General features: G+C 47.1%; 1 protein-coding gene across 2 annotated transcripts in view; it reads right to left on the minus strand.

Moving 5' to 3' along the window:
* Positions 1 to 13,191, minus strand: part of slc2a9l2 (solute carrier family 2 member 9, like 2) — a 158,170-nt gene that overhangs the window by 59,758 nt on the left and 85,221 nt on the right. For both annotated transcript variants that reach the window (XM_061251989.1, XM_061251990.1), the window contains one exon: positions 10,485 to 10,595. In XM_061251989.1, coding sequence (XP_061107973.1) covers positions 10,485 to 10,595 — 111 coding nt within the window. The remainder of the gene's footprint in view (positions 1 to 10,484; positions 10,596 to 13,191) is intronic.

The raw sequence follows: 13,191 nt of genomic DNA on the forward strand, positions 1-13,191 counted from the left end.
GAAGGGCACAAGTGCAGCACTCCACCTGGGAATTAAACTGCAATGCAGTTCTGAAACCATTATTCTATACTGCTGCCCCATAGATGATGTCAATTCACTTATCTGACCTTACATATTGAAAATCTCATAAAAGGGGTTAATTGGGATGAATTTTAGTGTCTACCATGTTAACATCCCACAGCGAGTTGAATTCTCAAAGATGACTCTCTATTAGCAGAACCATACCTGGACAACTCAAAAAACACCCCCCCCCCCCCCCCCCCCCCAAAAAAAAAAAAGAAAAGAAAAAGAAAGAAGGGAGAGCTCCAAATTAACACAACCCTGGAGGGAGCTTCTGTCTCCCTTCTGCAAAAAAAGAGGTAATCATGGTAGGGCAGGAAGAGGTGTTTAACAGTGAATGTCAGAGAATTTAAGCGCTCCTTTTATCTGTTGACAGCAAAGCTGCACCACAAGGTAAGTGTGCAGTGGAAAGGCATGCAGGAAGTGTTGGCGGGAGGGGCAGGTATCGCCTGACCAAGCTTGCTAATAACCTTCAAACGAGTCTGTGACTAGAATGTTCTTAACTGGACATTTTATTGCGGATGGTTATTTGAAACAATTGAGTTCTAGAATGCTGACTTAGACTAAAAACATTTAAAAACCAGAAAAATGCAACATTCAAAGGGTTAAGAGCAACAGGAAGTGCCATTCTTCTCAATGTTAAATTCAATTATTTAAATCCAGTACCTATGCACACTCCGTGAGCACTTTATTAGCTTCCTGTCAGCTTTGACCAGTCTGGCCATTCTCCTCTCTCTGTTCTCATTAACAACATGTTTCTGCCTTCAGAACTGCTGTTCACTGGATATTCTGGAAATCCCAGGAGATCAGCGGTTTCTGAGATACACAAACCAACCTGTTTGCCACCAACAATCATGCCAAGGTCGAAATCACTGAGACATTTTTTTTTTCCTCATTCTGATGGTTGATGTGAACACTAATGCATTGCACTGCTCCCACACAATTGGCTGATTAGATTATCACATGAATAGGTAGGTGAACCTAATAAAGTGCTCAGTGAGTGTATTGTTCCCATAGACAAAATGGAGAGTGGTCCTGCAGCAGTATAATAAATAATTTAAAAAATCTATCAAAAAAATCAATGTACATGCAACATGAAAGGTGAGCATGCCAGATATACAATATTAAATGACAGGAAAAGTGGAGACTCCGTAAATATGAATGCATAATGAAAAGGAGTTATACCAAACCCATTGAGTTGAATAGAGATGCCAGGTACTTTTGAATTCTGGCTTTCTGTACCATCTACCAGATGGGAGACAGAACAGCTGGTGTCCCCTTACAATTTTAACTTTGACTTTTGCTGTTCACGTTGCATTATGTTTCTATTTCGTTGACTTTTTTTCAAGTGTCTGCATATTTTATTAACTTCTCATTTTCAATTTTAATGCTGTACTGTAAAACACTTTGAACAGCAATCCATTTTATGAAAGACAAAATAATTCACAGATAAATAAGGACGGTTATTATTATGAGCACAATACTAATGGGCGTAGCACAGCTATACTGAACACAGTCTTACCAGGGGCTCTGTTTCCACCGGTGGCCAGACTTGAACAGAACAGGCAGTTTCAGCATAGAGCCGTTACAGGGGACTCAGTTGATGATGGAGATGTAGGGCAGGGATCGCAATCTCTGGCCCTCAAACGCAAAAAACAGACCTGGCTTGCTCCCAGATAATTAGTGCTACTGATTGGCCAGACTGTTGTCACACCTGACTCCCAGGTAAAGGGAGGGTGGACAACCAGCAGTTCTTGGCCCTCAAGGACTGCAATTCCCTGGTGTAGGGGGTAGGGGCTTTCACAGGGTCAAGTTGATGATGGAGGTGTAGGGAAGGGCCAGGTTTATGCCAGGTTTATGACAGCAGTGTGGGTACAGTACAGGACTGTAACAGGGCCAGGTTTATGACAACAGTGTGGGTACAGGACAGGACTGTAACAGGGCCAGGTTTATGACAGCAGTGTGGGTACAGTACAGGACTGTAACAGGGCCAGGTTTATGACAGCAGTGTGGGTACAGTACAGGACTGTAACAGGGCCAGGTTTATGACAGCAGTGTGGGTACAGTACAGGACTGTAACAGGGCCAGGTTTATGACAGCAGTGTGGGTACAGGACACAACTGTTACTGGGCCAGGTTGATGATGGAGGGGTAGAGGACGGCACTGTTACTGGGCCAGGTTGATGATGGAGGGGTAGAGGACGGCACTGTTAGTGGACCAGGTTGATGATGGAGGTGTAGAGGACGGCACTGTTAGTGGACCAGGTTGATAATGGAGGGGTAGAGGACGTCACTGTTAGTGGACCAGGTTGATGACAGTGGTGCAGGTAAAGGATAGAGCTCTGCCTGGGGAGGTGTGTATGTAGGACAGCTCTGGTGGTCAGGGCACATCCCTGGGAGACATTGCTCCTGTGAAGTGTGAAAACTCTGGGCAGCCTGCCATCTCTCTGCTCTCACGCCATAAAGATCAAACATAAGCACCGCACTGCGCCGCTTAGTGTGTGTGTGTGTGTGTCTGTGTGTCTGTGTGTGTAAGTATGTTTGTGTGTGTGTGTAAGTATGTGAGTGTGTGTGAGCATGTATGCGTATGCATGAATTTGTGTGTGTGTGCGTGTGTGTGTGTGAGTGTGGTTTTGTGTGCACCTGGGCAAGCATGTGCGTGTCTGTGTGTGAACATGTGTGAGCATGTGCGTGTGTGTGTGTGTGTGTGTGTGTGTGTGCGTGCATTTGTGTGTAGAGGAGAGACATTGTAAATTAACTGCAGATTAAAAAATAAAAAAGCGAATGCAGATGCCATTATGCAAAGGTGAACTAGAGGAGACAACTAACTGATTAACTGTGAGATGTCCCAGGAGTTTTTCACGGGGTCAATTACAATCTTCCACACGTGTCTCCCTGCCACTCAAAAATCCCAACAATTTTGAGTTTCACATTTTGTGCTCATATGAACGTGTTACTTACAGTTTTTTGAAAGTATGATATTATTAACATGCAGAGAATTCAATGTGGGGTGGTACATGTACTGTCGGTAATAATACGACATGGGCTATTAATACTTTTGTCACATAGACTAATGAAGCTTCATTAGCATTACTGACGAAGGCTAAATGAGAGGGTGAGAGGGCAAAAGAAAAACTGTGAAGTGGAGGGCATTACAATTACACTTAATAAATGAAAAACATATATTGCATAAGCACCTTGTTGCCTGTCATGGTGGGAGGTAATTCTCACTGGTGCCACTAGATGGCCGAGGATATTGTTTTCACCTGTTCCTCGTTTTCTCCAGGGGAATTACCTCCCGGGAGAGTATTTAAGACCAGCATCGACTAGTTTTCAGTGCTTTTGTGTTCAACCGTTCGCCCTTGGCACAAAGCCGGTAAAGCGCCCGGTAGACTCTAAACCTATACGAGTCAGGTACGGTGCTGGTGGATAATTCTCTCATTGCTAAAAAGGAGAAATATCTAAAAGGTAAGGAAGGCGTACAGCTGGAAGTGTTGTGTGTGCTGGCGCCTTCCTCAAGGGTTTTGCTTTTCTTTTGGACTCGTGTGAGTCGATGGTAGAGGGACGTTGTCCCCGGTGTTGTATTTTGGTTTACATTTTTGTCCCGAGCTGCGCCTCGAGGTTTTTATTTTCGTGCCTAGCTTTTCTCGCTAGGTTGTATTTTCTTTTGGTTTTCACTCAGTGCCCAGCTATTTGGCACGGTACCAAAGTTATTGGTTCGCCCTAGTTATTTAAGGGTTGCTTTACGTTCTCTAGCCGTTTTTTGAGCTACTTCTCTGTTTGCGATTTCTAAGTTTGGTTTGTTTAATTTCCTTTCCTCCCATTGTTCCGGGAGAAGTCCTGTTCCTAGCTGGGTATCCCTATTCCGGTTCTCCCTGGGATTTAGTGACTGACACGTTCGCGTGTTGGTTAAAAAAGGTTCTACCTTTGGTCGCCCCTGGCTCTCCGCTTAGCTTCCCACGCTACAGAACACAAAAGCCACCATGGAGAGACCAGCGACCAGTACTGGAAGGGAGATGGGAGACTCCCCACTAGAAGCGGTGGTAGCCGCTCAGCAGGCTATGCTAGCTAGGCAGGGGCAGGCGTTGCAGGAATTGCACACCCAGCAGACAGCTACCACCGAGCAGCAGACCATTGTTTTTCAGAGGCAGGACGAGATCCTGTCTAGGCTGGGCAGGCAGCAAGATGTGTTGATGGAGCTTGCCGATAGTTTTCGATTACTGGCAAGCGAGTTCCATTCCCCCCAAGCACAGGCACCACATCCCTACAACCCCCAGCCACTCACTTCCTCCCCATCTACGGGATCCGCATCCCAGCCCATTTCACCACTAATAAGGGAACCTAAGTTACAGTTGCCGTTGCGGTACGGGGGAGAGGCGGGTAGATGTAGGGGGTTTCTTTCCCAGTGCTTAATTTTTTTTAAAGCCCAACCCTCACGATTCTCAACTGAGGATTCCCAAGTAGCGTTTATTTTATCCCTGTTGACCGGGACCGCTTTGGCCTGGGCAGATCCGCTGATTCGGGCACAATCCGCCCTAATGAGCAGCACCCAGCTCCTAATGCAGGAGATGACAAGAGTATTCGACCACAATGTCACGGGTAAAGAGGCGGCGGCCCGATTAACGTGGATGAGGCAGGGAACTCAGAGTGTGGCAGAGTTCTCAGTGGCGTTCCAGGCTCTGGCAGGGGAGACAGGGTGGGCGGACGAACCGCTAATGACACTCTTTACGTGCGCACTGTCAGACCCGGTCAGGGACGCGCTGGCCACAGTGGAGCCACCGGGGAATTTAGGCTCGCTAATATCGACAGCGATTCGCATTGACAACCGGGTTCGGGAACGGGAGCGAGAGAGAGCCGGCAGAATGGGCAGTTTCAATTGGCCGGTTCCGCCCTCCCTGAGCCAGTTTACAGAGGCGGAGCGGAGACAGGGGGTACACAAATTGGAGGAACCCATGCAGCTTGACAGCACCACGCTGGCGTGTCCTAGGAGGCGGCCTGGGAGAGAATGGTTGTGCTTCTTCTGTAAACGGCCAGGGCACTTAATAAAAAACTGTCCTGACCGGAAAGCAAAAGAGCAGTCCCACTAGTGGAGCGAGAGTCACTAGTGGGACCAGGTGCAGGTATTAGCTTTCGCACAGTGCTTCCCGTCGAACTGACGTGGAAGGGGGCCGTAGTGAGGACAGAAGCCTTTATCGACTCTGGGGCAGTGGACAACTTTATTGACCGTCAGTGGGCTAGGCAAAATAATCTGCCGGTTCGGTCTATACCGCAGCCCCAATCCATTACGGCGCTGGACGGCCGCCCATTGGGTTCCGGGGTGGTTTGTCACAAAACGGAGCGAGTGGTTATGCGTATCCCGTTTGGGGGGCACCGGGAACGTATATATTTTTATTTGGTGGAATCTCCGGTTTATCCGGTAATTTTAGGACATGTCTGGTTGGTAAAGCATCAGCCACAAATAAACTGGGCTAACGGGAGCAACCCGGTGTCCCGGTGGGGTCCGCAGTGTGATGAGCACTCCAATCATGTGTATAACTCCTCGACCCCTCCTATTGAGACTGACATAGGGTCCGAATTGGACGAGGAGGAGGCTAGGGAGCCCCATAATCCTAGTGTCGGGGTGCCTGAGGGGGAGGAGGAGCAGGAGGGGAGCCTGGAGTGGGACTCCATGTGTGATTGGAATCGTCTTACTGACGACGGGGAGGGCAGTGAGGGCTCTGATTGGGACGCTGAGAGCTTTTTTCAGACCACAGGTAGTGGGGGTGAGGAACGTATGGTTGGGGCTATCGAATTTCCGCTACCAACCAACGTTCCGAGGGTATATGGCGAGCTGGCAGAAGTATTCAGCAAGCAGCGCGCGACCACACTACCTCCGCATCGGTCATACGACTGTGTGATCGAGTTACACCCAGGGACAGTCCCACCCCGGGGCGCACTCTATTCTTTGTCAGTGCCTGAGAGCAAGGCAATGAAAGAATACATTCGCGAAGCCTTAGCAAATGGTTTTATCAGACCATCTTCGTCACCAGCGGGAGCGGGTTTTTTTTTTGTTAAAAAAAAGGATGGCAGTCTTAGGCCATGTATTGATTACCGGGGACTAAACGCGATCACAGTTAAAAATAGATATCCCTTACCGCTGATGAACTCTGCGTTTGAGCGCCTGCAGGCGGCATCGGTGTTCACAAAATTAGATCTCCGTAATGCGTACAATTTGGTACGCATACGAGAGGGCGACGAATGGAAGACCGCGTTTAACACACACTCTGGCCATTATGAGTATCGCGTCATGCCATTCGGTCTTACCAACGCCCCTGCTGTGTTTCAGGCATTAGTAAATGATGTGCTCAGAGAAATGCTGGAGAGGTGTGTATTCGTCTATCTGGATGATATCCTGATCTTCTCCGCCACTATCTCTGAGCATATTCGCCACGTGAGGCTTGTGTTGTCGCGTCTTTTGGAGGCTCGCCTGTTTGTGAAGGCTGAAAAGTGCGTGTTTCACGCTAATTCGGTATCTTTCCTGGGGTTCATTGTATCTGCGGGTAAAATGGAGATGGACCAGAATAAAATCTCTGCTGTAAAAAATTGGCCTACCCCGGAATCGGTTAAGCAAGTGCAGAGGTTCCTAGGCTTCGCCAATTTTTATCGTCGTTTTATCCGTAATTTTAGCACCGTAGTCGCACCCATTACCGCGCTCACAAAGAAGGCCCCAACGCGTTTTGTATGGACAGCTCGGGCGGAAGCTGCATTCATTGAGTTGAAGAATAGGTTCTGTTCGGAACCTATTTTAATAACTCCGAACCCCTCCCTACCATTCATTGTAGAGGTTGACGCCTCTGAGCTGGGGGTAGGGGCTATTTTGTCTCAACGGTCCCCCCAAGACCAAAAGGTGCACCCTTGTGCGTTTTTCTCGCGGTCGCTGTCCCAACCCGAGAGAAACTACGATGTGGGAGACAGGGAGCTGCTAGCGGTCAAACTAGCTTTGGAGGAGTGGCGGCATTGGCTGGAGGGGGCGGAGCATCCGTTCACAGTGTGGACGGATCATAAGAACTTGGAATATATTCAATCGGCTAAGACTCGCAACTCGCGCCAGGCCCGCTGGGCGCTGTTTTTTGCGCGATTTTCATTTACTATGACGTACCGCCCCGGATCCAAGAACACCAAGCCAGATGCCCTCTCACGGGTTTTTGACAAGGCAGATAGGGAGCACGAGCCTGAACCCATTCTGTCGGGGGTTCAAATTGTGGCGCCTGTGGTTTGGAAGGTGGAGTCGGCAGTGCGGAGAGCACTGCGCCAAGATCCGGGTCCAGGGGGGGGTCCACCTAGTAGCCTTTTTGTGCCTGCGGGGGTCCGTTCCCAAGTACTACAATGGGGACATTCCTCACGGCTGGCGGGGCATCCCGGGGTCCACCGCACCAAAGATTTGGTGTCTCGACGGTTCTGGTGGCCCGGGATGGAAAAGGATGTCCGTGAATTTGTAGCCGCGTGTCCAGTTTGCGCACGCAGCAAGGGCTCCCACCGACCACCATCAGGGTGGCTACGTCCGTTACCCATCCCGAAGCGCCCATGGAGTCACATCGCGCTAGACTTTATCACAGGGTTGCCACCATCGGATGGTAAAACGGTCATTCTAGTGGTGGTGGACCGTTTTTCCAAGGCGGCTCATTTTGTGGCACTGCCAAGACTACCATCGGCAGGGGAGACCGCTAGGTTGGTGGTAGATCATGTGTTTAGACTTCACGGTCTCCCACAGGACGTGGTTTCTGATCGCGGACCCCAGTTCGCTTCCCGGTTCTGGCGTGCGTTCTGTTCTCTGTTGGGGGCCTCAGTGAGCCTTTCGTCTGGCTTCCACCCAGAGACCAACGGGCAGACAGAACGCACTAACCAAACTCTCGAGAACACGCTCCGGTGTCTGGCTATGGACAACCCCACTTCATGGAGCCGCCAGCTCACATGGGCGGAGTACGCCCACAATACGTTACTAAATGTGTCCACAGGTCTCTCACCGTTTGAGGTACAATTTGGCTATCCCCCGCCTCTGTTCCCGGAGCTAGAGAGAGGGGGTGAAGTGCCCTCTGCTGAAGCCTTTGTTCGGCGGTGCCGGGCCACATGGAGGAAAGTGCGAGTGGCCCTTTTAAGAGCTACGGCCAACCAGAAAAGGCTGGCCGACAGGCGTCGTCGAGCAGCGCCCTGCTATAGGGTGGGGCAGCGGGTATGGCTGTCCACACGCGATCTGCCATTGAGGGTCGAGTCGCGTAAGCTTGCCCCTCGATACGTGGGACCTTTTAGGAGGATCAACCCCGTCACGGTGCGCCTCCAGTTGCCTCGCTCTATGAGGATCCACCCTACCTTCCATGTTTCCCGTCTCAAGCCCGTGTCGACGAGCGTACTGGCACCTGCGGAAGTTCCTCCACCACCTCCTCGATTAATTGACGGGGGCCCGGTCTACACCGTCCGTCGCGTCCTGGCGGAACGTCGCGTAGGCAGAGGGAGACAATACCTTATAGACTGGGAAGGTTTCGGGCCGGAGGAACGCTGTTGGGTTCCCTCTAGGGATATTTTAGACCCCGAACTGATTCGTGAGTTTCACAGGCGGGGGGCTAAAGGAGTGTCTGGGGTCGCTCCTTAGTAGGGGGGTCCTGTCATGGTGGGAGGTAATTCTCACTGGTGCCACTAGATGGCCGAGGATATTGTTTTCACCTGTTCCTCGTTTTCTCCAGGGGAATTACCTCCCGGGAGAGTATTTAAGACCAGCATCGACTAGTTTTCAGTGCTTTTGTGTTCAACCGTTCGCCCTTGGCACAAAGCCGGTAAAGCGCCCGGTAGACTCTAAACCTATACGAGTCAGGTACGGTGCTGGTGGATAATTCTCTCATTGCTAAAAAGGAGAAATATCTAAAAGGTAAGGAAGGCGTACAGCTGGAAGTGTTGTGTGTGCTGGCGCCTTCCTCAAGGGTTTTGCTTTTCTTTTGGACTCGTGTGAGTCGATGGTAGAGGGACGTTGTCCCCGGTGTTGTATTTTGGTTTGCATTTTTGTCCCGAGCTGCGCCTCGAGGTTTTTATTTTCGTGCCTAGCTTTTCTCGCTAGGTTGTATTTTCTTTTGGTTTTCACTCAGTGCCCAGCTATTTGGCACGGTACCAAAGTTATTGGTTCGCCCTAGTTATTTAAGGGTTGCTTTACGTTCTCTAGCCGTTTTTTGAGCTACTTCTCTGTTTGCGATTTCTAAGTTTGGTTTGTTTAATTTCCTTTCCTCCCATTGTTCCGGGAGAAGTCCTGTTCCTAGCTGGGTATCCCTATTCCGGTTCTCCCTGGGATTTAGTGACTGACACGTTCGCGTGTTGGTTAAAAAAGGTTCTACCTTTGGTCGCCCCTGGCTCTCCGCTTAGCTTCCCACGCTACAGTTGCCCTTATAGTGGATATTTCCTTTAATTATGCAAGTTGTTTAAATATAATTGGCATCAGAGAAGGAAGAGAGAACTATCCATGTGTGCATCTGCGTCAATCATATGCTTTTTTACTTGTATTGAATGGCCAGGGGAAGATATTCGGAAACGCAGTAATAGCAGTGATTTACTGCTGCTTGATTACATGTGGGCAGTCACTGGATGAGAGGTGCTTGAAAACTTGTGGCTCTCCGTTTGGCCGGACAAAGGAAGAGGGAATAATTAATGGTGGCAGTGCAACGTGACAGGTCCTGATGGAAAAGTCCGGAGAGTTCAATACCGCCTGTCAAACTGCCAGCCGCTACCTCAGAAGGTACGGCCGAATTATCGTACGACTTGTCGATGGCTGCCTTACAGCGAGAGTCTCCGGTTTTTCACCATTTTAACAGCAAAGGCTATATTCCAATGGCAGGGAACTACGTCTGCTTGTGCTCAGCTTTGTCAATGTTAACAGGTCAGACATGTGTGCTTGTGTAAGCTAGCAATGACAAACACAACACACTCGTGTTTAGAAGGGCCTGCCACTGCCCCTGCGGAGAGTTTTTAGACTGCCTATAATGAACAAGGCCACTTGGGAAACATTCCACTGATAAGCCTCTGCTTCAATCTGCTTTGCCCTGGCACCACTGATCCCCAAGTGAATTTTGTCATAAAGAACATTTGGCGGCACATGAAACACAAGATGGATGGCTTTCGGAATGCACTCTCTTAGATTCTGATGATGTCACAATGGTCTGCTGACAGGACTGCAGAGTACTCACACAGATTCTCTATGGTAACAAGATGGTTAACAACAGTTAAGAACAGATACGCATTTGCTTAGCCTAAAATGTCTGTGGTGATATTTAATTATTTGATATTTAATTAATTAATGATTTGGGTGAATGAGAAGCATCAATTGTACAGTGCTTTGGATAAAGGCGCTATGTAAATGGCAACCATTTAATGAGCCATTTAGTTTTGCCGTTTGGGGGCGGAACTCACCGAGCAGATAGCAGCCAGGGTCTCCACCCCTCCTGTGCTCAGCGTGATGTAAGGGACCACACTCTTTGGAAACCCCGCATCTGCAAGAATCCCATTGGTGTAGTACCATATCTGTCAAGACAACCAAGGACAATAATCAACCAACCACATCCAATTAAACATTTTAAAATATCCCTTGGGTCCCATGTCCCATCCCTCCACCCAAAGTATACTTCAAAGGACATTTTCAGAAAACCTCATCTGTATTTTTGACAAAATTACCTGCGAGCTAATGTGCAAATTTAATAGCATCCAATGAAGCTCTTAAAAATGATGTATCATTCTTAATGTGCATACGGTATATTTGAAAGCAAGAGTTCTAGAAGCTCTCGCTTACAATTTTCAAAAAGCTTTCCACAAAAAAACTATTCTTCAAAGGGTTGAATTAAAGGTGGCAGTGCTAAGATTGTAAAAAAGGTTTGCTGCCTTTACTGCTGGTTTACCCACTGTTTTAATATTCTAATTATTTTAAGAAATGGTTACAATATTGACCAACAGCATACTAACAGCAAGCTGAGTACATGTGGATTAAATATTAAAATGAAAAGGACAAGGGTAACTGCCTCGAAGCAGTTCTGTACAGGTCTCCATGTGCCGGCAATGTTATTGAAGATGGCACGGATATCACCACACCGATGTCACCGCAAGTCATCCTTCATTGTATTCACAAAGTTCACTGTTAAATCTCTGTCTCTGTCTATCCTTTCGTTCTAAATCCCATGGCGAGGAGCAGGACTGACTCAATCCTGACATTCAACCTCTCAGTTTGAAGTACTCCCATGGAGTGGATAAATATTTATGTCAACCCTTAAATTCTGTTGTTGTTAACAGTGCCAATTGCCTTCTTCGTAATGTGTTTGGACACATTTTTCTATTTTTTGGAGAGGATCCACTAATATAACAGGCGAAGAATACCAGCCTCGGACTGAAACGAGAACATCAGAGGACAATGCTAAGCGCTAATGTGTCTGTATTCTCTATGAGCATCGGGGGAGTAACTGCAATGCATTGACTCAAATTAGTTCATTAATTTTTTTCTTCAGTCAATTCAGGAAAGTATTCGAAACGCAATTAAATGATCGGAAACAAAATCTTCAATCATACTATGAGCATTTACTACTAATTTAATTTGAGCTAAAAATAGAGCAGGACTGATTCAATCTTGACACTCAACCTCCCAGTTCGAAGTACTCACATGGAGTGGATAAATATTTATGCCCACCCTTAAATTCTGTTGTTGTTACCAGCGCCCATTGCCTTTTTTTTGGAGAGCATCCAGGAATAGAACAGGCAAACAATACCAGCCTTGAAGTGGAGGGAGAACATCAGAGGACAATGCTAAGTGCTAATGTGTCTGTACCCAATATGAACAGCGGGGAGTAACTACAATACATTGACAATTGAAATTAGTTCATTACATTTTTTCTTCAGTCAATTCAGGAAAGTATTTGAAGCGCAATTAAATGGCTGAAAACAAAACCTTCAATCATACAATGAGCATTTACAACAAATTGAATTGCATCGCTGAGTGATCAGGAAAAAGGCCTCTCCCCACCTGCCCTTCAACTGCCTTGGTTTGTTTTTCTTCCCAATGCACTGCATTTCCAATTTCAATATACACCAACATCAGCCACAACATTAAAACCACATGCTCAAACCAGTTTTTCATGATTAAAAATGCTTTAAACAGTATAAACTGTCTATAAACACTTAATATTTCATTATTCTATATGTTTACTTGTATAAGCAGATACTCATAAGTAAATTGCTTCAAAAGTAAACATTTTCAATGAAAATAGAAATCTTGTAAGTTCATTGGGAGGGGGTGATGCATTGTTTTATTTAAATATCTTGGTACATACTGGTGTTCATGAATACGTGTATCTCCAGGACCTGTAGAATTTTTCACAAGGTACAATAGGTCAATTTGGACTCCTAACAGTCAAGAGAGGAATTGCAGCAACAAACACCCTCAAACAACAACACTGTTTATCCCTCTCCCTTCTCTGTGAGCGCACTGATGTTGACTCGCTCCAGGTTGTCATGCACTGTTTAGAAAGCTGACTGTGACAAACAGCGACAGAGCCTGCCGTCTTTTCGTAGTGTTCTAGTACAAAAATGTTTGCCGAACAGGTGACTTGATGCTGACTTTATGAAATGTTGACTTTTTTGTGCTACACAACACTATTTATATTTTTGTCTTTTTGAAGTTTTAACTTTAGCTAACCAACTACACTCACCGAGCACTTCATTAGGAACATTTTTACTTTATTACACCTACTTATTCATGCGATTATCTAATCAGCCAATTGTGTGGCAGCAGTGCAATGGGTCAGGAGCTTCAGTTAATGTTAAAATGTTCACATCAACCTTCAGAATAGGAACAAAATGTGATCTAAGTGGACTTTGACTGTGGAATGATTGTTGGAGGCAGACAGGGTGGTTTGAGTATCTCAAACTGCTGATTTCCTGGGATTTTCACGCACAGCAGTCTCTAGAGTTTGCAAAGAATGGTGACATAAAAAAAAAAAGTGAGCAGCACTTCTGTCTGCAAACAGAAATGCCTTGTTAATGAGAGATGTCAGAGGAGAATGGCCAGACTGGTCAAAGCTGACAGGAAGGTGACAGTAACACAAATAACCACACATTACAACAGCGGTATGCAGAA

Source organism: Conger conger, chromosome 8, assembly GCF_963514075.1.
Source record: "Conger conger chromosome 8, fConCon1.1, whole genome shotgun sequence".
Lineage (NCBI taxonomy): Eukaryota > Metazoa > Chordata > Actinopteri > Anguilliformes > Congridae > Conger > Conger conger.